The 25,001-nt window shown below is 59.1% G+C and overlaps 1 protein-coding gene across 2 annotated transcripts; it reads right to left on the bottom strand.

Annotated features, from left to right (window-relative positions):
* Positions 1-1,046: 1,046 nt before the first annotated feature.
* Positions 1,047-24,621, bottom strand: Deaf1 (DEAF1 transcription factor). 2 transcript variants are annotated; one of them, XM_076844905.1, is made up of 12 exons: positions 24,330-24,621; positions 21,697-21,794; positions 20,542-20,671; positions 20,168-20,314; positions 19,493-19,632; positions 18,853-18,918; positions 17,477-17,603; positions 16,699-16,827; positions 16,136-16,264; positions 13,312-13,559; positions 6,480-6,569; positions 1,047-1,467 (listed from the first exon to the last, which is right to left on the bottom strand). In XM_076844905.1, the coding sequence occupies exons 1-12, from the start codon at positions 24,619-24,621 to the stop codon at positions 1,363-1,365; spliced, it is 1,701 nt and encodes a 566-aa protein (XP_076701020.1). In that variant the 3' UTR covers positions 1,047-1,362. The 2 variants fall into 2 exon arrangements, with proteins under 2 accessions (XP_076701020.1, XP_076701021.1); XM_076844906.1 differs by lacking the exon at positions 6,480-6,569.
* Positions 24,622-25,001: the final 380 nt, after the last annotated feature.

Here is a 25,001-nt window from a genome sequence, read left to right as displayed (position 1 = left end):
ACTGTGCAGTCTTCTGCCACCTCAGCCTTCATCTCCGCAGGGAGAGCCCACCCTCTTGTACCACAGCTGTGCCACGGGACCTCACTGTGGCCTCTCCATGGCCTGGCTGGCAGGACAGGGCCACGCAATGCCCTTGTGGCCACCAGAGAGGACCTCTGGAGGTCAGGGCAGCTCATCCCCCCGGGAGGGCCTGTGTATAGGGGGACCAGGGCTCAACACAGGCAGAAATGAATCAGCGGCTGTGAGGACCCCAGATTAGTGGGAAGAGGCTCAGCCCATGTCCTTGGAACCCCCAGGTGCCCGGCAGACTGAGCCGCAGGAGATGGGGCAGGGCTCACTGACGGTGGTCTCCGGGCTCCCCGCCCTTTCTGCCAGAGCCTTCTGCTGCCCCTGCAGATCGTATCCCAGTGGGTGCCCAGGCTATGCTGGGTGTGGACTCTGGGCAGCAGGAGTGGACCATCCCTAGTCCAGGGAGGGCACAGCGTTGAGGACTCTGGGGTGCCTGTGGTGTAGGGCTCACAGAAACGGCAGAGAGGGACGCCCAAACAGCCGGTGGGCCTCCCCAGAGGTTCCAGCCCTTGGTCCTGCTGAGGCTTGTCAGCACGGCTCTGGGCAGTGAGGAGGGACAGCGTGGACGCAGTGAAGGTCAGGACTCTACATGCAGAGAGCCTGGGCACAGGCGGACTGGCTGCCTCTGGGCCCCTGAGCAGCCTCCAAGCTGGTGGGCACAACTTGGAGGCCAGGAAGCCCAGATGCACTGCTAGGTGGCCACAATCCTCCCGGATCCATCTCCACCAAAGGACTTCTCAGGCCTTACAGGTGGGTGACAGAGGGCCCTTGGGTGAGTGCCAGGCACAGGCAGTGGGCAGACACCCTGTCACCTCAGAGGCCTCAATGGGCCAGAGGTGGTCAGCAAAAGAAGCCTTGTGCCCACCCTCACCATGGTGGGTCAGGGAGCTGCAGCCAGCACCATGCAATCCAGACCACAGGACAGAGCCTGCAAGGCGGTCTGTGCCCAGGGCCCTGTGACGCCGGCACTGGCGCGGTTGTCGGGTGGGTGGGACTTTATTCACAACTCTATCGGCAGACGGCAGGTGTGCACCGTCACAGCACACACACCTGGCCAGGCCTGACGCTCATGATCCCGGGGAGAGCACCCAGAGGGCAGGGACCCGTCCCGCCACAGTGCCACAGAACCTCCTCAGGGCTTCTGGGTGGCAAGAGCTCATCTGCGGGGCAGGTCCACTCCGAGTCCACTCGGAGTCTGTTGATAACTTGTCCAGCAAGTTCCCTTCACGACCCCCACAGTCCGTGGGGGCTTCCACCGTGAGGCCTCTCGGCAGGTAGGGTAGGTGGGGCGGCTCACACGGCCACCTTCTCAATCACACTCTCAGCTACGTGGACCTCTTCTGCCTGAACGGTGACAGCTGCCGACTGGCCACACACGTGCTGATGGTCTTTCCAGTCCTGAAAAGAGGGACACCGAGTTAACAGGCCAATAGCTGCTGCCGGCTCGAGCCGGAGGGGCTGTGGTGGGGTGACGGCCCCCGCCCTCACCCCAGAGGCTATCTCCTGTGAGCTACCCTGCCTGTGTCCAGACCTGCCCATGCTCTGGGGGCAACAGAGATCAGAGGTCAGCCACGACGGGCTCCACACACCACGAGGACCGTGAAGAGTGAAGCCGTGACGGAATCCTTGCGCCCACCAGAAAACCTGTCCCAACACACAGCACCCACACCCAGAGGGGGGTGGGCCTCCCCGTCTCCCCAGCGCTGCCTTCTCAAGCTCATTCCCTGAGGCTGTGGCAGGCTGCTGGAGGACTTGCATTATTTGAGGACAGGGTCAGGAAATTCATGGAGAACAGGCCTTGGCAGTGTTTCTGAACTACACAAAAGAATGGCGCCTCTAGCCCACAAGAACTTGGGACAGATGGGATTCCTGCTATTTACATGCAAATAATGATGGGGAGAATTTCGGAAATGAAATGAGTAGGAAAAGACTGCATGACTGAAATTAAAATCTAGGATACCACGATCCTGTTAAATTCACAAAGGAAGTATTCCAAGTTTAAACACGATTTTTCTGATTATATTTAAAAATGAATTTGTTTTCAAAAGAAAAAGAGGAAGAGAAGAAGGAGAAAGAGGAGCCACGCTGAGTGCAGACGCACGGACAGCGGCTGCTCAGCGCCCTCAGTTCCACGTGTGGCCCTGGGAGACAGTGGCCAGGCAGCCATGGGAGCTCCTCAGAGTGCAGGCAGCAGAGGGCCACCCAGAATGGCAGAGGCTGAGTCAGGAGTCCAAGAAGAGAACCACACATTGCTTGCCCACCACAGGCCCCAGCGCACGTCCAAGAGCCATCAGTCTGAGACAGGAGGAGCCTGGGCACTCACTCCACACCAGCACCAGCCTGAGCAATAAAGACCACCAGCCCCGGACACTGCACCCTGGGACACACTCAGGAAGCCTGAGGGTGTCCTGCACACCACACAGGCAGGGAGCTGGACGTGGACAGCAGCAGGCAGGTCAGGAAATTCACAAATATTCGAAAATCAACACACTTCTAAGTAACTCATTCATCACAGAAGAAACCCCTGGAATACTAAAATAAGCTAAAAAAATCCGCCTGTCTCTGGGTGTGGACACATTGTGCAAGCCCTGCCCGGAGCCACACCCAGGCCTGGGAAGAACTGTCTGCACCTAAGGGAAAGAGCCGATCTGACTGCAGGCGACCGCTGCAGCAGGGCCTCAGCCTGCGTCCCTCTGAGCCCGCATGTCAAGGAGACGGCACTCAGTGACCTACATGTTCACCTCGCAAACGCGCCACACGGGGAGGAGGGACAGCACAGGGGAGGGCAGGGAGGAAGACCCTGGCCCAGGAAGACCCCAGGGCCGGCTCGCTGACAGATCAGCAGAGGCGACAGGCCTGGAGAGTCCGGTATGGCAGGTTCAGCAAGGAAAGAGGCCTCACCCTCCACCCACGCGGGGGTCTGGACGGGAGGGAGTGCTCACATGTGCAAGGACGCGCAGGGACAGAGGCGGCACCCTGTTCGGGTGCTCAGGAGAACCGCAGCCTGAGGACGTGGATGGGAAGAAGGAGAGGCGAGCAGTCGCATGCCAGGAGCAGGCCCCTGGGGTGTGCCTTGGGGTGTGCCTTTTACCCTGGTGCACGTTGCTCCCGGATGCCAGGCTCTGAGCTGCCTCCTGCCTCCACAGCCTTCCAGAGTAATGCTTGGTCTCACCTCACCAGAGAAGCAGAGGTGGCCAACGGAACTGAACTTCGGAAACCATGAGCCCCAAGTCAACATTTCTTCCTCTATGATCTTTTTTTGGTACTAGAGATTGAACTGAGGGGCCTAAACTACTGAGCCACATCCCCAGTTGTATTTTTTATATTTTATTTAGAGACAGGGTCTCGCGGAGTAGCTTAGGGCCTCGCTAAGTTGCTGAGGCTGGCTTTGAACTCACTCCTCCTGCCTCAGCCTCCCACGTCTCTGATCGCGAGTGTGCGCCACTGTGCCCAGCTTCCGTGTTGTCCTTGTCAGGGCTTTTGGTCACAGTGATGAAAAAGCTGAACACCACATAAAAGTTTAAAAGACCCAGCTGGGCACAGTGGTCCACAGAATCCCTGCAACTCGGGAGGCTGAAGCAGGAGGTCACAAGTTCAAGTTCAGCCTCAGTGACTTACGGAGACCCTAACAACTTAATGAGACCCTGTCTCAAAATTAAAAAAACAAGGGGAGGGTGTGCAGGGCACGGCATGTGCCTTAGAGGGGAAGCACTCTGGGTTTAATTCCAAGTACCAAGAAAAAACCAAAAGATCCTAAGGGACATGTGGGTCTTTCCAATGACCCGTTGGAGGGTCCATGGGTGCAGTCAGAGCGGGGGAAAGAGAAAGGAGAAAGGCGTCCCAGCCACAGCGGAGGGGCCAGCACCGAGGAGCCGTGGTGAAGCCACGGAACACACCAGAGTCACAGGACAAGGGGACATGCGGCAGAAGTCGACTGTCTCCTCACGCTGGCAGCGAGCGATCGGGAAACGAGGTCGGGGCAGAACAGCACCCTGGCTGAGCGCAGGGGCCACACCTGCAATCCCAGCAGCTCTGGAGGCTGAGGCGGGAGGATGGCAAGTTCAAAACCAGCCTCAGCCACTTAGTGAGGCCCTCAGCAACTCAGCAAGACCCTGTCTCAATATAAAAAACAAAACAGCAGGGGATGTGGCTCGGTGATGAGGGCCCCAGGTTCAATACCAGGTACAAGACACGGACAGACCAACTACCGTGGGACAGAGTCAGAAGGACAACTGTGAGGTGTGCCCAGGACATCCTGACAGGCACCAAGGACATCAGGTACTCTCGGGCGAGTCGCCCTGGTCAGGTGCAGCCCTGCCCGGCACACTACTTCCCAGAAGTCAGAGGAGATCTCAGAAGCCACAGGCTGCGGGGGACCAGAGGCAGCCACGGCAGCGCTGAGCAAGACGGCCCAGTAGGACCCCAGCTTCCCACCACCCACTCCAGAGTGACTGTGCTGGAGAGTCTGTGACCAGCACAGTTCATCTCTGGGTTCAGAGACAAACCCTGTGACATGGTCGACCAACTCCCAACAGAGGCGTGGAGGAAAGAACCACGGGCACCCAGTGCTGCCCAGGGGCGAGCTGGACATGGCATGCAAGAGGAGCTTGGCCACCTCACCGTCCCGCAGGCCATGGTCTGCACAGCAGAGGCCACAGGAAAGTCCTTCTCCCTGGGGCTAGGCAGAAATCCCGGGGCCGGGACTGGGTGGACACGTGGCTCCCTCAGGGCTGAGCTGAAAAGTGGGCGTGAGGAGGGTCCACTCAGGGAGGCCAGGAGCTGGGCCTGGTGAGGAAGAGCAGCCGGCTTCGTCCTCAGGTCCTGTCTGGAGGTCACTCTGAGACCCCTCCACCAACTCGAGATCCGCGTTGGTCTTATGGACTGTGTTGAGGGAGGATCACCCTAAGGTGCTCCCTGCAGGACGTGGGTCTTCTGTCAACAAGCACACCTGCCCGGTGACCTCAGGGCACCTGTCACCTGGCTGACCTGGTCACTGTGGTGGTGTGCCTAGCACTGGGGAGAAGCGCCACCCTCCTGCGCATAGCTGGGACCCGGCACTGGCTCAGGTTGCTGCGCCTGAGTGCAGCGGACGACCTTGGATGCCCTTCTCAGTGCAAAAGGTGGGTGAGGAAGCTCAGGGACACAGGTTGTAAGCTTTGCTTCCCGACCCCTGGGTGAGCAGGCTGCAGAGGGAGCAGGTTGTGCCTGCCCATGCCGCACGAGGGCGACGGCAGCAGTGTCCCCTCCAGGGGCTGACAGGACGCCTGGGTTCCTGCCAGAGTGGGCACTGCGCACCTGAAGGTCCTCAGGCCATTCCAGCCTGGCTCTGCACGGCCTTGCCCACCCCTGACCCGCCCACCTGTGCACTCCTGTCCAGATGGGTGGGCTTCAGAGAGCCCCTGGCCGTGGGTCCTGGTGGAGGGGTCTGCCAGCAGGAGCTACCTGCAGAGGCAGGGTGGGCCACCTAGGGCCAGGTCTCTTGTCCTGCCTTTTTAACTGAGGGGCAGTTTCAAATGGGCACAAAGCGGAACAAGGGAGCAGGACCCCCGGAGACAGGCCTGGTGAGAGCACGCCGTTCCTGGCATTCCTCTCCAGGGCTGGGAAGGGCACTGCCATCAGACCAGGGGTCAGCATCTCCTCCTCCACGAGGCGAGCGGGAAGACAGACCTGACGTTCCCACAGCAGGCCTGTCCTTTAGGAGATGCCCTATGAAGAACAGGGGACGCTGCTCTGACTGGGAGATGAGCCACAAGGACGAGGCTGAGGTGCTCCACAGGACCAGGCCACAGAAATGTGGCCAGCGGCTACCGGCTGGCCTAGGAGGGGAGAGGCAGGCCCAGCTCTTATAGCACTCACCCTAACTGCACCTGCAGAAAGCAGTGCCCAGCCAGCAGGTGAGGAGTGCAGAGCAGGGTCGCCCTGGCCACCTCGGGCCACTTCAGAACAAGTCTTCCTTACCTGCCTCCAAGCACTCCGATTGAGGACAGGGACGACATCGGGGAGGCTGCAGCATTGCTGGGCGGGGGACACCTCCCTCAGCCTCTCAGAACCAGCAGCCCACCATGCATGCAGAAAGGGTAGGTGCCCCTTGGCCTGGCTCCAGGCCTGCCTGGCCCGGGCACTGCCATAGGATGCAGTGACCCGTCCTTGGGACTGAACTGCCACCCAAGGCTCACACAGGAGCAGACTGGTCCTGGCTGCCTTGTCATCACAGGCAGAGGAGGACCCTGGGGACCAGGGAGGCCAAGGTCAAGGGAGCCCTTGGCCCTCTGCAGAGAATGGGGCCGAGGCTGCAGGCAGCAGCAGGCTCTGGACAGCCATGGCGGACTGAGACCCCAAGGAATAGGACTGAGAGGGCTGCCAGGCGCCCACTCGGCTCCGTGCGGGGGGTGGGCCCTCAGAGACGCTACCTTGCGCTGGCAGAAGGTGGAGCAGTAGTTGACCTTGTGGCAGCCGGTGCACTCGCTCAGGGCCTCCCGGCCGCAGTTGACGCAGGACTGCTGCAAGGAGGACAAGAGCGTCAGTGCACAGGAGCTGGCCCCCGCGAGCAGCCCCCAGGCTGAGCAGCGCGTTCCCCGGGCACCTGCCCAGGAAGTCCACTTCAGGCTCCAAGGAGTCCCGCTCCAGGCGAGCGACGAGGGAAAACCAGCACAGGAACGATAGGGAGGCCAGCACTGGGTGGCCGAGCCCCCCCAGCCGAGCCCCCAAGGACATGTGGCCCTGGCACAGGTGCCTTGCTCTCCCCTCGGCCGCTGCCGGCGGCTCGCTGCAGTGGAGGCTGCCTGCGCCTTTCTGTCAAGCTGTGTGACTAGAGCTTTTCTTCTTGATCTATGGGTGCTGCATGCCGGATGCACTACCTGGCGGGAGGGGCTCCGTGGAGACCTCAGATCTGACTGTGGCCCCCCACGAGGAAGCCAGGCACTTGAGGTGACAATGCTGCTCCACTCTGCTCCGCAGACCAGCCTGGGCCTTCTGCTCTGAACCCCAGCCACCCTCTGCCAGGCGCTGTCTTCACGGCCACCAACACCTCAGCACCCACTCACTCCAGAATGCAGGACCCAGCTGGAATGTGGGCACTGCCCCGTGCTCCTACTCCACCTTAGATGACAAAAGGCTTCAAGAACCTGAGACCAAGGGAGAGACTCCAGGGAGAACCCAGGTTTCAGAGTCCACCCACACCTGAGGGGCAGGTGCCCCGGAGCAAGGCCATACACAGAGCCACAGGCTACACCATCCCAGGAGCCAGAGGCTCTGGGGCAGCGGGGACTCAGGACTCGGGCAGGGATGCAGCAGCCCATGTGTCCTGTAGCACCAGAGCCAGGAGCCCGTGCTGGTGTGCCAGAGCACCCCGGAGCCAGGATCCCAGCCCTGGGCCCTTCCTGCTAGAAATAAGTGACCAAACAAACCCTAACCCTAGCTCTGCCTGCCCACTGCCTGGACTCACTGGGAGACCAGGTCCACAGAGAGAGCCACTCCACAGAGAGACACCAGGCAGAGCCCCTGGCCCAGGTGAGGGAGGCTGAGGAGACCACAGGGTCTCGTGGATGTCGGGAACCCACGAGGGATGTGGGAAGGTGGGATGTGGTCCTCGCCCTGCTAGAGCCACCTCTCGGGGAGGGGACCTCAGGGGAGGCTGCCAGGTCCTTAGGTTGCAGGGGTGAGGAACAAGGCACTCAAACGACCTGGTGACCCCAAGACCAATCGCTTCTCTCATTATTTCTGGTGGCAGTGGGGATCAGATCCAGGGGCGCTCTACCACCAAGCCACGTCCTCAGACCTTTCAAGTCTCAGTTCTGAGACAGGGCTGCACTGAGTTGCTGAGGCCGGCCTTAAGCTTGCAGTGCCCCTGCCTCCGCCCCCGAGCTGCTGGGAGTACAGGTGTGGCTGCTGCACGGGCCCAGGACAAGCTTATTTTAAACAGGCTTTCTCCACTGTAGAGGAAGTGCAGGTGCCTGGGGACAACCATGGCGAGCCGCCCGGCCATGCCAACCAGCCCTACTAGAAGGTTCCAGACACCTGTGGGAAATCTCAGGACCACTGTAAGTGGTTTTTCACGATAGGTCTCAAAGCACAGAGATGAGGAGGCCATGGAAGCACACAGTGCCAGGCCTGTGGGAGCCCCCAGCTGTGAGGCTGCAGCCCCTGGACTCCCACACCAAGCAGCTCAAGCTGGTGGGCAATTCCTCAGAGGCCGCCTTCAGAGCCCCGGGACAGCAGGCAGCCAGCAAGACTACTGGCGTCTGCCACGGACAGGGAGCCCCCAGCCTCTGGCCCAACAATGAGGGCATCTGAGACTTGCTACCCCGGGCCCCAGGAGACTGTCCACCTGCACTGCACCCAGGTGGCCAGGGTGTTGATCATGCTGCAGCAGCAACCAGGAGCAGGGGCAGCCTCATCATAGGCTATGCCCAGGTGACTGGCTTGGAGTTTATTAAGAATGGTGGTGGCGAGGCAGCTCCTCCCAAGAGCCAACAAGAATTGTGAGATGAAAAAGTCACCTGCAACTTGCCCATTAACTCTCCAGTCACCACGGTGTGAGCGCGTCCACCCAGCCAGGCGGAGCTTCCGTCAGACAGCCCATCTCAGAGCTGCCACAGCCACTGCCGTCCACAGCCACAGGCAGCTCCGGCCACCACACACTGTGTCCTCATCCGACCGCACCCTCATCTGTCCCTGAACGATCCTGAGGCCAGGACGTTCCCCTGGAGCAGCCCCAGCTGGAGGGCGACCCTGGGGACCCTAGGGGACTCCTGTGTCTCAAGGAGTACGCACGCCTTGGTGGGTTCTCAGTGGGCCTGGGGCTCTGCACCTCCTGGCCTCATGGCTGTTGCAGGGACAGTGGAGGTGGGGCAGACTGGGGCTCAGAGCAGAGGGCCATGTGCCCTTCTGGACTCACAGGGACAGTTCCAGGCGCTCCTTTCCAGAGCTGGGGCCTGAACCAGAGGCAGCAGCCCTCCTCCACACAGAGCTTGGCCTCCACAGAGGCTGCACAGAGGGCAGGAGTGAGATGGGAGTGGCCAGGGCCAGGGCTTCAGGAGAACTGCTAGAGCATTCCCAGAACCCAGGAACTGAAACCAGGAGGCCCAGACCCATCACTCACACCAGGTGGCTAGACAGGGCCCTGACAAACAGGCCTGGCCTGCCCCAAATGGCCATGGGCTGCTGGTACCCCATGGCAGAGGAAGCCTTGAGTGTCCTCCCCATGGCCCTGGCCCAGGACTGCTTTCTCTAAGAGGCAGCACAGATCAGGCACCAACACCAATGGAAGCAAATGGGACAGAGGAAGCCCCCACCCAGCAGTGGATCTGAAAGCTGGGGCGCATGCATAAGCAGATCAAGGGATCAGTCCAACAGCATGTCCCAGGGCTGGGCCAGAGCCGCCCGCCTGCGAAACCAAGAAACCGCTGCGGCCAGCCTCGCGCACTTCAGATCCATAGCGATGGGCGGCTCTGCCTGTGGCCTAGTGGGTCTGCCCTGGGTGGGAACTACAGGGCCTCTGTGCCTGACCCCTCTGCCTTCACCCTGCCTGGCCATCCTCCCACCATAACACAGCTCCTAGTGACAGCTCCCTCCTGAGGCTCTGGGGACAGCATTTCTGGGTGCTCCACCACTACCAGGCAGGGGCTTCCAAGGAGCTGGCTGGGACTTGGGTTGGGCAGTGACAGCAGGCTGGTCAGTAGCTGTCTTCTGAGTGACTGGAGACAACAGCACAGGGCCATACTCCTGGCTGCAGCTCTCCTGTGTCCTGCCTGAGTCCAAGGGCGGTCACAGGCAGCCGCCCTCTTGTGGGCAGTTCTTGGTGCCTGTCCACTGTGCTACCCGGCAGGTGGGTGCCAGGGCTTCAGAGGCCAAAGCCATGCGTCCATGCACCTCCAGGCTCGGGGCCCTGCTCCTGCTGCACTCTTCAGGAAACCATGAGCCCACACCTCTAGGCTCTTCTTCCTGCCTGCGCGTCTTACTAAGGTAGGCTGGACCCGCACAGAGGACGTGTGAGGACCACAGAGTGGCTGAGAAAGAGCCAAAGAAGCAGGGGTAGGTTGAAGGGACTGGGACTGGCCAGGGCAGCCTGGCCAACCCCAAGCCAGGGCTGTGGCTCAGACTCACGACCCCACGGCCACTCAGCCGATGCCTGCTGGACGCTGTACCCTGGACAGCCCAGGGCATCTGCTCTGCCCTATTTAGTCTCTACAGAACTGATTATGCTAGTTTTCCATTAAAACTGGCAAAAATCCCCTTACTAGCTCAGCTGGACCAAATCTTATTTCTTCTTGGATTCCAAACAGCAGGCTGGCGCTGGCGAGGGGGCCTACCTCCTGCAGCCCCGTGGCCTGCAGACTCTGCTCTGCTCCGAAGGCCACACGTGGCCGTGCCACCCCCGTGCCGCAGCACCCCTCCCCGAAGAGGCCTGCGGAGCTGGATCTCCAGGGACACGCAGCTCTAACCAGTTCACCATTTCACAGGCCCCAGTCACTGCCCTCCTGTCCAGCCTCGTGGCCATGTCCCCACAGCAGTCAGGCCACCATTGACTTGGTCAGTAGGGCCGTGTGTGCATAAGGCCATGCCCAGAAGCAGCTGGGGACGAGGCCCTCAACCTTCCCAATGACTCCACTGACCACATGGCCAGGGTCCACACCAGTGGGCACTGAGGCCAGTTCTGGGAGCCCCAGCCCTGGCGCTGGCTTGATCACCAGACTTGAGCTCACACCTGGCCCCACTGGCTCCTGACACTCACGTGAAGTTGCGGGTGCAGCCATGGTCTCAGCATGTAAGAGGCAGAGGCAGAGGACCCCGGAGCCCAGGCGCTCAGGGCCAGCCTGGGCAGCACAGGGATTCCACACGAACCTCTGAAGAGCACTGCCACACCTCCTGGCTGGATGCAGACTACACAAGCCAGAGAGGGACCCAAGTCCAAGCTCTAAGTCCAGGGAGCCCAAGAATGGGAGGGCAGAGTCCCCTGGACAGGGTGACCAGTCCCCAGAGACGGCAGGAGATAGGACCTGTGAGCATGTGCCTGAGCAATGACAGCAGCCCAGCTAGAGAAAAGAAAGAGGGCATGGAAAGGCCCGTCTCCTGGCCTGGCAGAACAGGGAGCGGCCGCGAGTGCTGACCCCGCCTGCAGTGCTCTTGCTACAGGCCGCTGGGCCTGTGACTGGCCGCAGTGGAGAACGGGGCACAGGAGGTATGCAACAAATGGTGCTACATGTCCACCCTAACAAGCTGCCCCACACATCCTTCCCCCCACGTCCTGAGGCTCTGGCCCTCAGCCTGCTGACCCTGGAGAGGTGTCTCTGCCTAGCCACAACTCCCATTGCAATACAGCTCCCACTCCAAGGCCAACTAGCTTCCCGGGCTCCAGTTCTATCACCACCCACCTGCCCCAGGAACCCGCAGAAGATGCCCCTGCTCCAGATTCCTGAGACAATTCACCAGCCAACCCCAGGTCTGCTGCCCTGTCTGGCATACCAGGTATTGCCCACACTGGCCCTGCTTCCTACACGGGTGGCACCACATGTCATGCTGGCCCTGTCTCTGGGGACCTGGGGCACTTGAAGGAAACCACATCTCAGCCGGCAACTCTGCACCACGGGCACAGGAGTCCCTGAAGGCTCGGGTAAGCCAGGTTGCTGGCAACCAGAGGGGCGGCCACTGTCAGTGACATGACCGGTAGGCCAGGCACCGCCTCTGCAGATGCTGATAGCATGGTGAGCTTGACCAGGATTCCACCATACCCACACAGTCCTCTGGGCTAACTTCAGCGAGACAGAGCCCTAGCAGAGAAAGGCAGGCCCAGGGCCTGCGCCTCCACTCTAGAAGACGCGGCTGGCCGTCGCCAGGTGCAGACCAACAGGAACCTGAGCAGGCTGAGCAGGCCTCTTCCCTTAGTGAAACCCAGGTGGAGCACACACTGCACAGGGCACAACCTGCACTCCTGCCGAAGACCGAGAGGCACCTTCTTTACACCCGCCGCGAAGGTCACCTGAGACCCCAGGCGACGCTCAGCACCCCAGTCCACTGAACCAGACAGCCCATGGAATGACATGCAAATCAAGGATGGGCCCACATCTCGGAAGTGCAGGCCCCAAGTGCACACTGCCTGAGCCACTGGCCAAAGTGCCATAGGCTAGAGCTGACCTGACGACAGAAACCAGGCCAGCCTGGTGTCCAGGGCTGGGACTGCTGGATAGTGCACCAGGAGCTGCCTGGTGTGTCCCCTGTGACCATGACACCCTGGCAAAGCCCACTACTATACTCCACAACCAGGCCCAGGAGTGCCCCTGTCTTTTGGCTGGAGGATGAGCCCTCCCCCTGCAGTGGTCCAGCAGTGTGTCCGTTCAGGACAGCACTTGCCTAAAGTGTTTTAAATGCTCTCTGCCCCTCATCTCGAACCCCTCAGAGATGAGGATTGAGTCTCTCCCCTCTGACTGAGAAGGCAGAATGGGTACCAGGGCTCCCTGCACAGCCCGGAGAACCGCCTGCTTGCCTCCCGCCCCATTTGCTAACTGGAGAGGCTAGAGTTCAAAGCCCTTTGCCGCCGAGATCCCCCACCCTCCTCCTGCCCTTGACTGGCCACCTCCCACCACCTCCTGGGCCCAGCAGCCACTATACCACCAGGGTGAAGGGGCTCTGCCAGACTCCTCCCCAGGCTGCATGGTCCTCAAGCCCTGGCTGGAGGTTTTAGCCCTCCATCATCTAAGTCCTTGGACAAAGGGGCCAAGGAGGGCCAGGGTGCTCTGGGGCAGAGTGCCTGCCTAGAGCCCCTGCCTCAGGCGCCTGCCTGGGGCGCCTGGGGTGCCTGCCTGGAGCGCCTGGGGCGCCTGCCTGGAGCGCCTGGGGCGCCTGCCTAGGGCCCCGGTTCCATCCCAGCACAAGACAAAACGAAACAAGTGCTGATAAGTAGGGTGAAGCTGGGCGTCGAGCTCCTAGGCCCTGGTAGACCTGCTATTGCAGCAGGCAGCACATCCTGACCACAGTCAGGGGTGTGGGCCCCGAGGTCACCTGGGAGCAGAACGTCCCCTGGGCGTGCGTGTTCTCCCTCTGTATCAAGCAAACCTTTTTTTTCCTGGTACCAGAGATGGAACCCAGGGCCTCACACATACCTCTACCACTGAGCTGCATTCCCAGCCCAAAATAACCAATTTTATTTACAGAACCCAAAAGCCGTCCGCCCCAGGGATCCTGGAGGCAGCAGGACCTCATGGGGACCACAGGGCTGGCCTGGGCGGGAGGACGGCTGCTGTCTACCTCTTTCCGCTCTGCATCAGCCTGCATCCGGGCCTGGGTCGCCGCAGCCTCTCGGCAGGAGCTGGCCTGCTTGGCCTGTTCCAACAGTGTCTTCAGCTGCTGCGCGGTGCTCAGCAGAGAGTTGACCATCTCTTCAAGGTATAGCCAGCTCCGCTGCTCTGCCATCTCCAGCCCAGTGACCACCGTGGGGGAGACGGATTTGGTGGGGGTGGAGGGTGGGACAGCCAAGGCAGGCAGTGACGTCAGCACTGCAGCAGGGAAACGAGACAGATGGGAAATCAATGAGCGCTGGCTGGCGAGGTCAGAGGGCATACTCTGTGGCCGACATCTCCTGCCACACTCAGGGACAGCCACCCGTCTGTTTCCAACATGCCTACCTAGCTTCTCAGGGCATCTTCCTAATGCTGTCACTAGAAGCCCTGGCTGAGCCCTGGTGTGCGCAGATGGGGTGGGCACCTGCAGGCCCATGTCCATGGGGCAGGCAACGTGAGATGCAGGAGACTGTCCAGGAGGGCAGGACCCGGGTAGGGCCAGGAGACTCAGCCAGAGCCACAGACAGGAGAGCCAGGGCTGCAGCACCAGGGCTGTGCACAGGATGGCCTTCCTAGCACTGGTTAGACGCAGGGATTCACTAAGGACACAAAGTAGCATTCCTCGTGGCTAGAGAAGCCTGGCACACAGATGCCAAGAGGAGACTGAAGGAACCCTAGAACCCTGGACTGGACCTAGAGACCCCACAAGCCCCCAGCTGCTGCAGGACAGAGACGCTTGTGCGAATGGGCAGGCCCACCTGGCAGTCCTGGGGCAGGCCTGGCACAATAGCAACACGCACTGGGGCACCAGCGAGTGCCAGGCTAACCTCCTGCCCTGGGAACCCAATTCCTTCCAGCTCCCACTGTGAGGTCACTAGATGGTCTGGGACGGACGTAGTCTTTTTTTTTTTTTTGAACAGGGTTCGAACTCAGGGGCACTTAACCACTGAGCCACATCCCAGCCCTATTTTGTATTTTAGAGACAGGGTCTCACTGAGTTGACTAAGGCCTTGCTAAATGGCTGAGGTTGGCTTAAAACTCACAATCCTCTTGTCTCAGCCTCCCAAGCTACTGGGATCACAGCTGTGCACCTCTGCACCTGGCTAAGACACACAGTGTTCATGGGACTGGGGACTACGCAGGGGCAGGCTCCAGAGGGACAGAGACCTGAAACACCTCCAGCACATTCTGGGCCAGAACCCAAACAGGCAGAGAACCAGAGGCAGCTGAGAGCTTGGGCTCCACCAGGTCCTTCCTGACCAAAGTCAGGGTTGCCTGCTGACTTTGGAGGAGATCCTGGGCTCCAGGGAGGCACTGAGCAGCCACATCCACAGATGTGTCCCCAGGAGAGGGCCACCCACACAGCTCTCCCAAGCTCCAGGCGTGGAGGGTGGAACCTCCAGTTCACCAAGTCTGGGGAGCCATAGGCAATGCTCTCCTGAGTGTCCCATCAATTCCCATTTCTAGGAAAACAGCGATACTCTCCAGGGTATGTCACCAACTCACTCTCAAATAGTTTAGGAGAAAGGTTCTCATACTGTGTTTGCAACCTTTTTGTATATTTGAGATTATTTCCAAGCTTTTAAAAGATAGCCAGGTGGAACCACTTGTGGTGGTGCAGGCCTGTCATCCCAGTGATTCAGGAGGCTGAGGCAGGAGGATCGCAAGTTCAATGCCAGCCTCAGCAATATAACAAGGCCCTGAGCAGCTTAGTGAGACCCTGTCTCAAAATAAAAACATTTTTAAAAATTTTAAAAAGAGTGGCCCAGAAATAAAGCCCTTTGGGTTTAATCCCCAGTACCAAAAAAAAAAAAAAAAAAGAAAGAAAGATAAAAAGATAGCCAGGGGTGGCTGACTGGAGGCTGAGGCAGAAGGATCACAGGTTGGCTATTTGTTTTGTACTGGCAGGGCCACTCTGCCACTGAGCTTCATCCCAGCTCATTTTTGAGACAAGGCCTCACTAAGGAAGACACAAGTTAAATAGCACCTATAGCGAATCGGTGAGGCCTGTCTCAAAATATAAACTAAAAAGGGCTGCGGATGTAGCTCAGTGGTAGAGCATCCCTGGGTTCACTCCACATCACTCAGTGGTAGAGCTTCCCTGGGTTCACTCCACATCACTCAGTGGTAGAGCTTCCCTGGGTTCACTCCACATCACTCAGTGGTAGAGCTTCCCTGGGTTCACTCCACATCACTCAGTGGTAGAGCTTCCCTGGGTTCACTCCACATCACTCAGTGGTAGAGCTTCCCTGGGTTCACTCCACATCACTCAGTGGTAGAGCATCCCTGGGTTCACTCCACATCACTCAGTGGTAGAGCTTCCCTGGGTTCACTCCACATCACTCAGTGGTAGAGCTTCCCTGGGTGTACACACACACACACACACACACACACACACAGGCAGACTCCTGGGCTCTCAGCTGCAAGGATGCAGGCGCTGGCCTTTGTTCTCCAAAGATGCTGCCCTGAGCCAGCTCTGAAGAAACAACTCGCCCAGGACTTGCCTGACCTCTTTGGAAGAGAGCCTGCAAATACAACCCTCCTCCCAGGGGCCAGGTGATGCCTGTTCAGGCTCTGGCATTTTGGTCTCTCCGGGATCAGCCTGCCATTGAGCACACACTCTGTAATCACATAACTGAACGGCACGGCTGTGTTCGATGACACTATTTACAAACACAGGCAGTGAGCCAGACCTTGCCAGCTCTGACCTAGCGCCTATTTCACTTAGAAACTCTCACAGAAGCAGCTCTGAGGGTGATGACCTGCACGTATATGAATTCCTACAAACTCACCTATCTTGGGGTGAGAGGTTGGCAGTGCGGCCTCTGGGAAGGGTGCGATCTGGCAGCTGTCCTGATAGCCGGGGTAGTGGGGCTCGGGATGGCCGACCCTGCACGGGGGCTGCACGCCGGCCTCCTGCACTGTGGTGAGAAAGGGATGGGCACTCAGCTGCCAGCTGGGTACAAAGGAGCAGACCTCGCCAGGCTGCACACGCAGCTGCAGCTCCCGCCACAGGTGCTGTGGACAGCTGGGGGGTGCCATGTCTGCCTTGATGACCAAAGGGGCTCAAGGTGCTTGGTGAAGTGAGACTTGACCAACATGAACCTGACTGTTTCCTCTCTCTCCGGCACGGACTCCGGCATGTTTATGACAACTTGCGGCTCAGCCCAGCCTCAGGCAGGAGCTGCAAATGCCAAGCAGCTCCTGCTCTGCCCACCCTGTGGCCAGGTCACACCAGCCCACAGCCACAGCTTGCCCACCTGTGCCCAGCCTGCACAGAGGCCACAAGAGACATTCAGGTGGAGGGAGATGCACCCTGGGGGTAAGGGCAGAGGGCAGGTGGGAGAAGGCACACCTGTGGCTCCCGCAAAGACGTCACCCTGGGCTGGGCTCTCAGATATCACAGCAGTGGCCTCCACGGTGGATGCCCGGTCGAACGTCAGTGCTCCCGAGGTAGTAATCTGTCCAGAGGGCGTCACAGTGACTGGAGAGGCAAACACACATGTCACAAATGGCCAGGCCAGGCCCTGCACACATGCCACTCCCTGAGAGGGCAGATCTCAGAAAGTCCCCGGGAGCCGAGCCAGAGTGAGCACAGGGACATCAGGATGCAGGAAGGACCAGGCAGCCAGCAAACTCAGAGCCCCTGGGAGAATACCAAACAGCCAAGGACACACTTCCACCCCCACCCCACCCCATCCCATGAAGCTCTGACTATGAACCAGACTCCTAAAAAGCAAAACAAAATCTTAAATGATTTTCTTGAATCAAGAAACTAGTGTCCCGATGCCACAGCATCAGAGGTGGGCTTGCGGGGCCGAGGGAGAGTGAAGGCTTGGGCCTCAGACATTCCTGTGCCCGAGTGGGCATGGCAGGTGGAGGAATCTGCAGGACTGGGCCCTGGAGGGTGCATCTCATCTCTGGCCCCTTTCCTGTGCTGTGCTCTGGCCACTACAGGGTGCAGCCTCCCAGCCACATCCTCTGCCCCAATGCTCTGTCTGCCTGAGGGGCCAGAGCCACGCAGCCAGGTGGCCCCTCCTCCCATGCTGTGTACAGGGGTTCTCTGACTTTGGTGGAGCTGGAGGTGACAAGGGCACTTCCCTGCTGTCAGAGTGGTCTTTACTAAGACTCACAGGTAGTGGCCGCTGTCGCAGGAAGGAGTGTGATATTCTTGGGGGAGTCCTTTTTCACTGGGGCTGCAGGCAGCTCATTCTCCTTCTTGCGCCTTTTGTATGGGACGAAGAGCCTGACAGGACCACTCTGTGGAGAAATGTTCAGATGGGCGGTGCCATGCTGAGGGCAGAGGATCCCGGCTTCCTGCTCTTGCCCAGGGAGCCTACAAGTGGCATGGCAAGATGGGAGGCGGAAGGCTCCAGAGAACTCCTGGCAACCTGCAGCAGGATAGCGCAGCCCAGGCCCCAGAAGGGCCCGCCCTGGGCCACAGAGATGACGGCCAGCTCCCTTCTGAGGGCTCCTGCACTCAGTCTGTGACCCTTCTCAAATCCCCTTTCTTCAGTGTTAAGTTCCATCAAAGCCGCTTCCTTGCCCAGGTGTCTGAGGTCCCAGCGCTACTTCCTGCAAAGACCCAGGTCTGGCCTCCAGACCCCAGCAGGACTGAAAACGCCACTGTCCTACGGACAACTAGGACCTTACACCTGCAGGGTGCTGTCACCATGCCGATTCTTTCAAAACTGCTTCAACTACTTCATCTTCGTCACTTTTCCACAGACATTTTAGAGTCGGCCTGTTTGCATCTACCAGGATCATGACAGGAAACGTCAAGCCATCCATCAATCTGGAAAACTAGGATCTTCCTATGGTTTCCCAACGTGGACGCAGTCTCTCTCTCTCTCTCTCTTAATACATTTGTTTTTTAGTTGTAGGTGCACACAATATCTTTACTTTATTTATTTGTTCTATGTGGTGCTGAGGACTGAACCCAGGGCCTCACACGTGCTAGCAAGTGCTCCACCACTGAGCCCCAGCCCCAGCCCGTGGTGTGTCTCTTGGTCCTCCACATCTCTGAATTCCCCCATCTGCACTTTCCTTTTCCAGTGCACAAATCCCTCCCTGCTTCACTGGAACACACCTGACCACCATGGCACTGTCCCTGCTCCCAGCTGCCCATCAGTCCACCAGTCCACCCCCATGTAACTCACTGGCGCACACAGACCCCGGGGGCACTGCCATGGTCTTGCCTGCATATCAGTCCATCCTGAGGCTGTCCTTCACTTGCAGTACTCCTGCCCTAGTGTCACTGGGTTTACAGGTGTGGCCACCACAGCCAGTTTGCTGCAGCTGATTTGAAAGGGGTGTTCTAGGTTCTGGGCTGACAGTGACACCAGAGCCTCTCTCACTGCTGGGCTTCTATGCCCTCCTGAAGCCACCACTCTCTGCAGTCAGGCAAGTGACCAGGGACATGCCCAGGGACAAACATGCCCAGAGGAAAGAATGGTGGTGCCCTTGGCCGAGGTGCAGGGACGGAGGGGCTCTGGCTGCAGGCACTTACCAGGGTCATGTCATCACAGCAGGCTGCGCAGGTGCAAGAGGCCGCATGAGGGTTCAGAATGCCATCCTGAAACAGAAGTGCCTGAAGCGTCAGTCGGACCCAAGCAGCCCACTCCCCGCAGGGCTGCAGTGGCTCTGTCACTACCCACCACTCCCAGGGACAGATATCTGAGGTGGGAGAGATGATGATCTCCAGAAACTGCTTGGTGTCTCAATGTATTCTGGCCACAGGCTCCACCTCCCTGTTAGGAGCAAGACCCTACAGGTGCCGCTCCATCAGTGCAGCCCAAGAGCCAGCCTGAGCAGGGATGGCAAGTCCTCCAGGGATGTCAGGGGGATGCAACGCATCAGGAGCTGTCTCCTGGGCTTCTTCCTGTGGGCAGTGGCCCCTCCCTAGGCCTGCCCTGTGCCAGGCACTACCAGGTCCCACAGCCCCACTGCGCTGCAGGTCACCACAGCATCATCCTGCTGGGAAGATGGGGATGGCAAGAGACACACCCAGTTACGTGGCAAGCTGCTGGTGTCAGTTCCTGCCCGGCCACACTGGGTTGAGCCCTGGTGCCCCGCAGTCCAGGCCTTCTGAGACTAGCTGGTGCTACCGCCTTGAAGAGTGGTGCTGAGACCCCAGGAGGCCTGTGTACCTGGATGAGGCACTGCAGGGGTCTGCCCGCGTAGCGGATGCTTCTCTTCCAGTCTTTGCTGCTGGCCCTTCCTGCCATGGCTTCAAACTCAGTCGGGCTATACCAGTTCTCACCCTGCTTGATGCATCGCCCCCGGCCACCTGAAAGAAGAAAAGGTCCCTTGCTGACTTACAGTTGGCTGACCCCAAGCCGGGTCCCCCTCCCAAGTGTTCTCATCTTCCACCTCCTTCCTGGATGCCTCTCAGCCCTGCCTGGCCTCTGACTGATCACCCTCCCTATAGTCGCCCTGACAGGCTACCCAGGCAAATCGCCATGAGTTCATTCATGGTTGTGCCTCTGACCACCTGTTTGAACTGTCCACTCACCATGTGGTCACTGCAAGATCCATAGTGTCTCATGTTTAGCATCTGTCTTAGCATCTGGATTCTTCCAGAATCCTTTGTCCTCAAGTCCTGTGTTGAGCAGCTCTTGGGGAGCATGTTACATCCCTACCTTTCCCTCACCTCCTCTCTGGTTCTAGGCCACTATGACTCAGATTCATTCTCAGGCCTGTCCCTGCCCAGTGCCTTTTGTGACCTGGGCTCTGGTCACAGGGCGGCACCCACAGCTCAGCCTGAGTGAGTGCTGTGCCGTGACAGCCGTCCTTGGCCCCGCGGTGGTCCCGCATGACCTCACCTGAGCCAAGCCTGCTCTTGTAGAGCGTGCCACTGATGTTCCGGCAGCGCACAGGCAGCTCGCTGTCATACACTGAGGGGTCCCAGTTGTACTTGGTGCCGCCTTTTTCTTGGCCAGGAGCCAGGGGGGTTGGAGGAGACTGAGGACCTGGGAAGAGAGAGGTAGTGGGGCGAGAGCAGCACAAGCAGAGCCTCAGGGCACGTGACCAGGTCTGCACTGCCTCCCAGATGTGCACTTGTTTCAATTAGGGACTGTACTTTCTCTGCCTGGGAAACGCCATGTTTTGGACTTAAATCTACCATTTGGAATTCCAAACATTCGACATAAAACAAAAGAACACTTCAGAGGGCCTGGGGAGCAGGTGCTGCTGGTACCTGGGGTGAGAGGAGCCGCTGGACCCTTCAGCCCAGTGGTCTCCACGATGCTCCCATCAGTGTGGACGACGATCAGCGTGGCCTTCTCAGTGTTCAGGCTGTCCCCAATCTGAAGGGCTGTCCTACCAGACTAGAGGAGAGGACACCTCTGCTGAGTCGGCTGAGCAGTCAGAGGCCTCTCATTAGCTACCAGGAGGCAGCCCTCCAGGAAGGCTCCTGCCATTTATCAGCAGGAAGAGCTGCCCATCCAGACACCCCAGATCCTTTAGAGATGACCCCAAGAGACTTAAACACAGAGCCAAGAACAAGGATAGGCCAGGGCTAAGCCTGTGTGGCCTCAGCAAAGTGTCTGCAAATCTGTCCGCTAAAGCATAAAATGCTCCATGAGAGCAGCCCCCTTTCTGAAGACCCTGCCCTCCCAGCCTCTGCCACCTGGGCCAGAAGACCTCAGACAGAAAGCAGAACCATGGAAGGGCTAGGGACTTGGGCACACTTGTCATTTGGAGCAGGAATGGTTTCCCGCAGCTTGTCTTAAGAGGACGGGAGTGGCTGGGGATGTGGCTCAAGCAGTAGCGCGCTCGCCTGGCATGCGTGCGGCCCCGGGTTCCATCCTCAGCACCACATACAAACAAAGATGTTTTGTCCGCCGAAAACTAAAAAATATTAAAAAACTCACTCTCTCTCTCAAATAAATAAATAAATAAATATTTGAAAATTCTTTCTCTCTCTCCCTCTCACACTCTCTCTTTAAAAAAAAAAAAAAAGAGGACAGGAGTGAGCATGGCAGGCAGGTGAGCTCAGAAAACAGGGCTGGGAGGCACACCGACTCTTGTGCATCTGTGGAGCCATGTGGACAAGATAAGCAAGTGGGTCAGCTACTGGCCAGACTTGCCCTAGGCTGCAAGGCCTCAGGGCTTCACGCTTCCTGCAGTCAGACTTGCTGTGTACCTTCCTTTTTTGAGCAGTGAGGTGACCACAAGGCCCTCAGCTCCAGTTGAGGCTCCTGGCCAACCTTACGGCAGCACCTCCTCTCTAACTTCCCCCAGCCCAGCCCTAGGCTCCTGAGCACTGAGCTGCAGCAGGGACTTGGCAACCAGGCTGTGTGGAGCCCAGGGTGCCGGCCACAGCATGAGCCACCTGCACCAGAGGGCTTACCAGAACATGTCCTGAGATGGAGGCCGCATTTGCCACCGATGTTGTGAAGACGTTGTCTGCAGAGGCCCCCACGTTGGCCACTGTCACTGTGGTCACTTCTGCAATATGAGAAACCTCACTTTACAAACAAGGCAGGCCAGGGTCCTTTCACGGGAGCAGGAAGCACTCCTGCCTGGTGTGGTGGGGCTCCAGCTCTGGGGCCTTGAGCACTCACAGAATGCACAGGGGACATAGCCAGTCCATGCCCAAGTCACCTGAGCTCCATGGGGAGGAGAGCACCACTCCCAGCAAGGCCTTTCCTGCCCCAGCCAGCCCCAGCTCTTCCACAACTGTCTCCCTCTGCAAAGAGGCTGATGCCACAGTCCAGTCCAGTCCAGACTATACTCCTCGGCCTTGGCCTCTGGGAATGCCTCCCACTCCAGCAACGGTGAGCAGCCTCAAGTCTGGCCTTGTCCCTCCTGGTCCCTCTGCTGCCTCAGCTCCAGCCCCAACAGGGGACCACAGCCTCACGCTCACTGTCCCTGCTGAGGTCTCCAGGCCTTCCCCAGAAATCTTCCTCCTGAGAAGCACACTGACCTGCTGTGCCCCACCCCCTCGGACATGGAAGTCGGCCCTGCCCAGGAGCCCAAACACACTGAAGGGCTCCACAAAGTTCTGCTGGGCCCCTGCCATTACCATCACCCAGACAGGCCACATGGCTCCTGCGCATGGGCTGTACTCCTTGCCAACGCCCTTCACACCAGCCCGCCCCACCTCTGCAGAGGCAAGTACTGCCTTCTGTTGCCTAGGGCTCTCGAATGTCCCATGCCCAGGGTACTCTCTGGCATATGGCAGATGCTCAAATGATGGCTTAGTCTTCCTCCCTCCATTAGCCACACCCACCAACCTGCACCACAATACCCATTAACCTCAGTCCCCACTATCAGGCCACCCTGGGGCAGCTAACTCATTCTCACCACTTAGCCAAAAGTAAGCTGACCACTTAAGCTAAGGACCCGAATCTGGATATAAGCCTGAAGACAGCTCAAGCAGCCATGTGCCCAGTGGTGGGCATCCTGTTTGTCTGCATCACTTAAACCCGAGCATTATCTGATTTTTGCATCTCTCTCTCTCTCTTTTTTAATTTTTTAGGTGTAAATGGACACAACACAATGCCTTTATTTTTATGTGGTGCTGAGGATCAAAACCGAGTTCCGCCCGTGCTAGGCAAGCACTCTACCGCTGAGCCACAATCCCAGCCCCTGATTTTTGCATCTCTTAACAACAACAACAACAAAAAAACTGAAATGCTCTGACACATAAAACACAGCTATAAAATTCTGCAGAATCGCTCAGTGGTAGAGCACTTGCCTCGCACATGTGAGGCACTGGGTTCGATCCTCAGCACCACATAAAAATAAAGATATGGTGTCCACCTTTAAAAGAATCTTAAAATTCTGCAGAAAATCTGGGGTGTGGCTCAGTGGCAGAGCACTTGCCTGGCATGTATCGGGCCCTAGGTTGTATCGCCAGCATCACTCTCTTTCTCACCCACAGAAGAAACATACAACATAGACATATTTCTCTGATATCATGATGAATGGCATCACATTTCTTTTGTACATTCAGAAAAATGTGTGCAAAGAGGGACAAAAATTTTATGGCCCAAATACCAATGCCAATCCAGAGTTCATGCTGGACAGCACCAACAAATCCATGAGGTCTCCTCAGTCTTGGGAGCAGCTTGACAAATCACTGGAGACCAGCAGCACTGGACCAGTGGAACCTGGACAGCTGGGCCCTCCCCAACCCGGAGGAGCTGAATGTCAACTAGAGCTGATCGTCACAGCTATCATGAAACCCACATAGCAGGACAGGCAGTGTGTCCAAAACCTGAAGAGCTCCTCAGGATGCAAGAAGAGCAGCAATCAGTGCTCCTCCAGGGCTTGAGCTTCACCTGCAAGTCCTGCTGGGGCCCTTGGGAGCTCCAAATGGGAAGGGACCTGACTGATCTCTACAGGGTGGGGGGTGGGGCAGGGACATGTTGAGGGCAAAGAGCATCCTGGGGTTGCACTACCTCCACAGGGTGATGCTACACAGCTCAAGGCTCCTTGTGCTACAGAACCTGGGATTCAGGATGCTGTGTCAAGAAACTATGAGCGGCACAAACAAGAACTTGGCAATGCAGGAGGGGAAAGAAGATGTGTACAAGAAAGGCAGCCATGCCTCTGGACTCTCCTGATCACTCATGCTCAAAACCACACCTGAACTGGCCCTGAGCACTTGGAGCATTCCAGGCAACTGGACATGCCCACTCGCCTGCGTCTCCTCAAGGACAAAACCCATGTTTGATCATCTTATGCCACCAGCAAGAGAGGGCAGAAAGGGCAGGAGGCAGGTGTTGAGAAGGTTCCAGAAGGGGCACAAAATGAAGAACAACAGTGACACACATGGAAACAGGCATGCACGCAAAGCAGGGCCAGGACGGTGGAGGAAGGCAGGCGTACAGGGCACCTGCACCAGGCAGGTGCTCCTAGGCCTGCAGCCTGGGGCAGGTGCTCCGGGAAGGTGCTCGGGGCAGGTGCTCGGAAACCAGCGAGGCGCGGGAACTGGCGAGGCGCGAGGCCAGCGGGCGCGGGCGCGGGCGCACTTGCCTGCGAAGGCGGCGGCGGCGGCGGCGGCCTCGTCGGGACCAGGCAGGGCCTCGGCGCCCATGTCCATGTGCCCGGGCTCGGCTGCCATCACCGCCACAGCCGTGACCCGCCGCGTCTCGCGTTCCGCCTCCGAGTCCGCGTCCTCCTCCGAGTCCTCGTCCCTGCTCAGAACCGGCTCCTCCGCCTCGCCTCCCGCCGCGGCCGCGGCCGCCGCCGCCACAGCGGCCGCGGCCGCCACCGCCGCCGCCTCGGCCAGGCCCAGCTGCTTTGCCGCCGAGTCCGAGTCCTCCATCCGGACTCCGCCGAGCCCGCCCGAAGGCGCCGAGCGGGGCCGCCCGAAGCGCCGGGCGCCGAGCCCGAAGTGGGGGCCGAAGAGTCCGCCCGAGCCGGGCCGAGGCCGCCCGAAGTCGCCGCCCGAGCCGGGGCCGAAGAGGAGCCCAGCCGCGGCCAAGCCCGAGCCGAGCCGAGCCGAGCCGAGCCGAGCCGACGCCCAGAGTCTGAAACCGAGGAGGGTCGAAGCTGCCCGAAGTGTGGACCCGAGTCGGCCCGAAGGGCTTCGAGGCCGCACGAGAGCTCCCGAGCGCGCTCTCCCTACTGCCCCGGGGCCTGAGTCACAGTCGCGGCCGGCCGGCGGGCTCGGCAGGCTCCGGGCTGACTCTCGCCGGCCTCCGC

The sequence above is a fragment of the Callospermophilus lateralis genome, chromosome 2 (genome assembly GCF_048772815.1).
Source record: "Callospermophilus lateralis isolate mCalLat2 chromosome 2, mCalLat2.hap1, whole genome shotgun sequence".
In the NCBI taxonomy this organism is placed as follows: Eukaryota; Metazoa; Chordata; class Mammalia; order Rodentia; family Sciuridae; genus Callospermophilus; species Callospermophilus lateralis.
The sequence above is the reverse complement of the archived record's forward strand: the minus strand, read 5'-3'. Positions and strand labels throughout refer to the sequence as shown.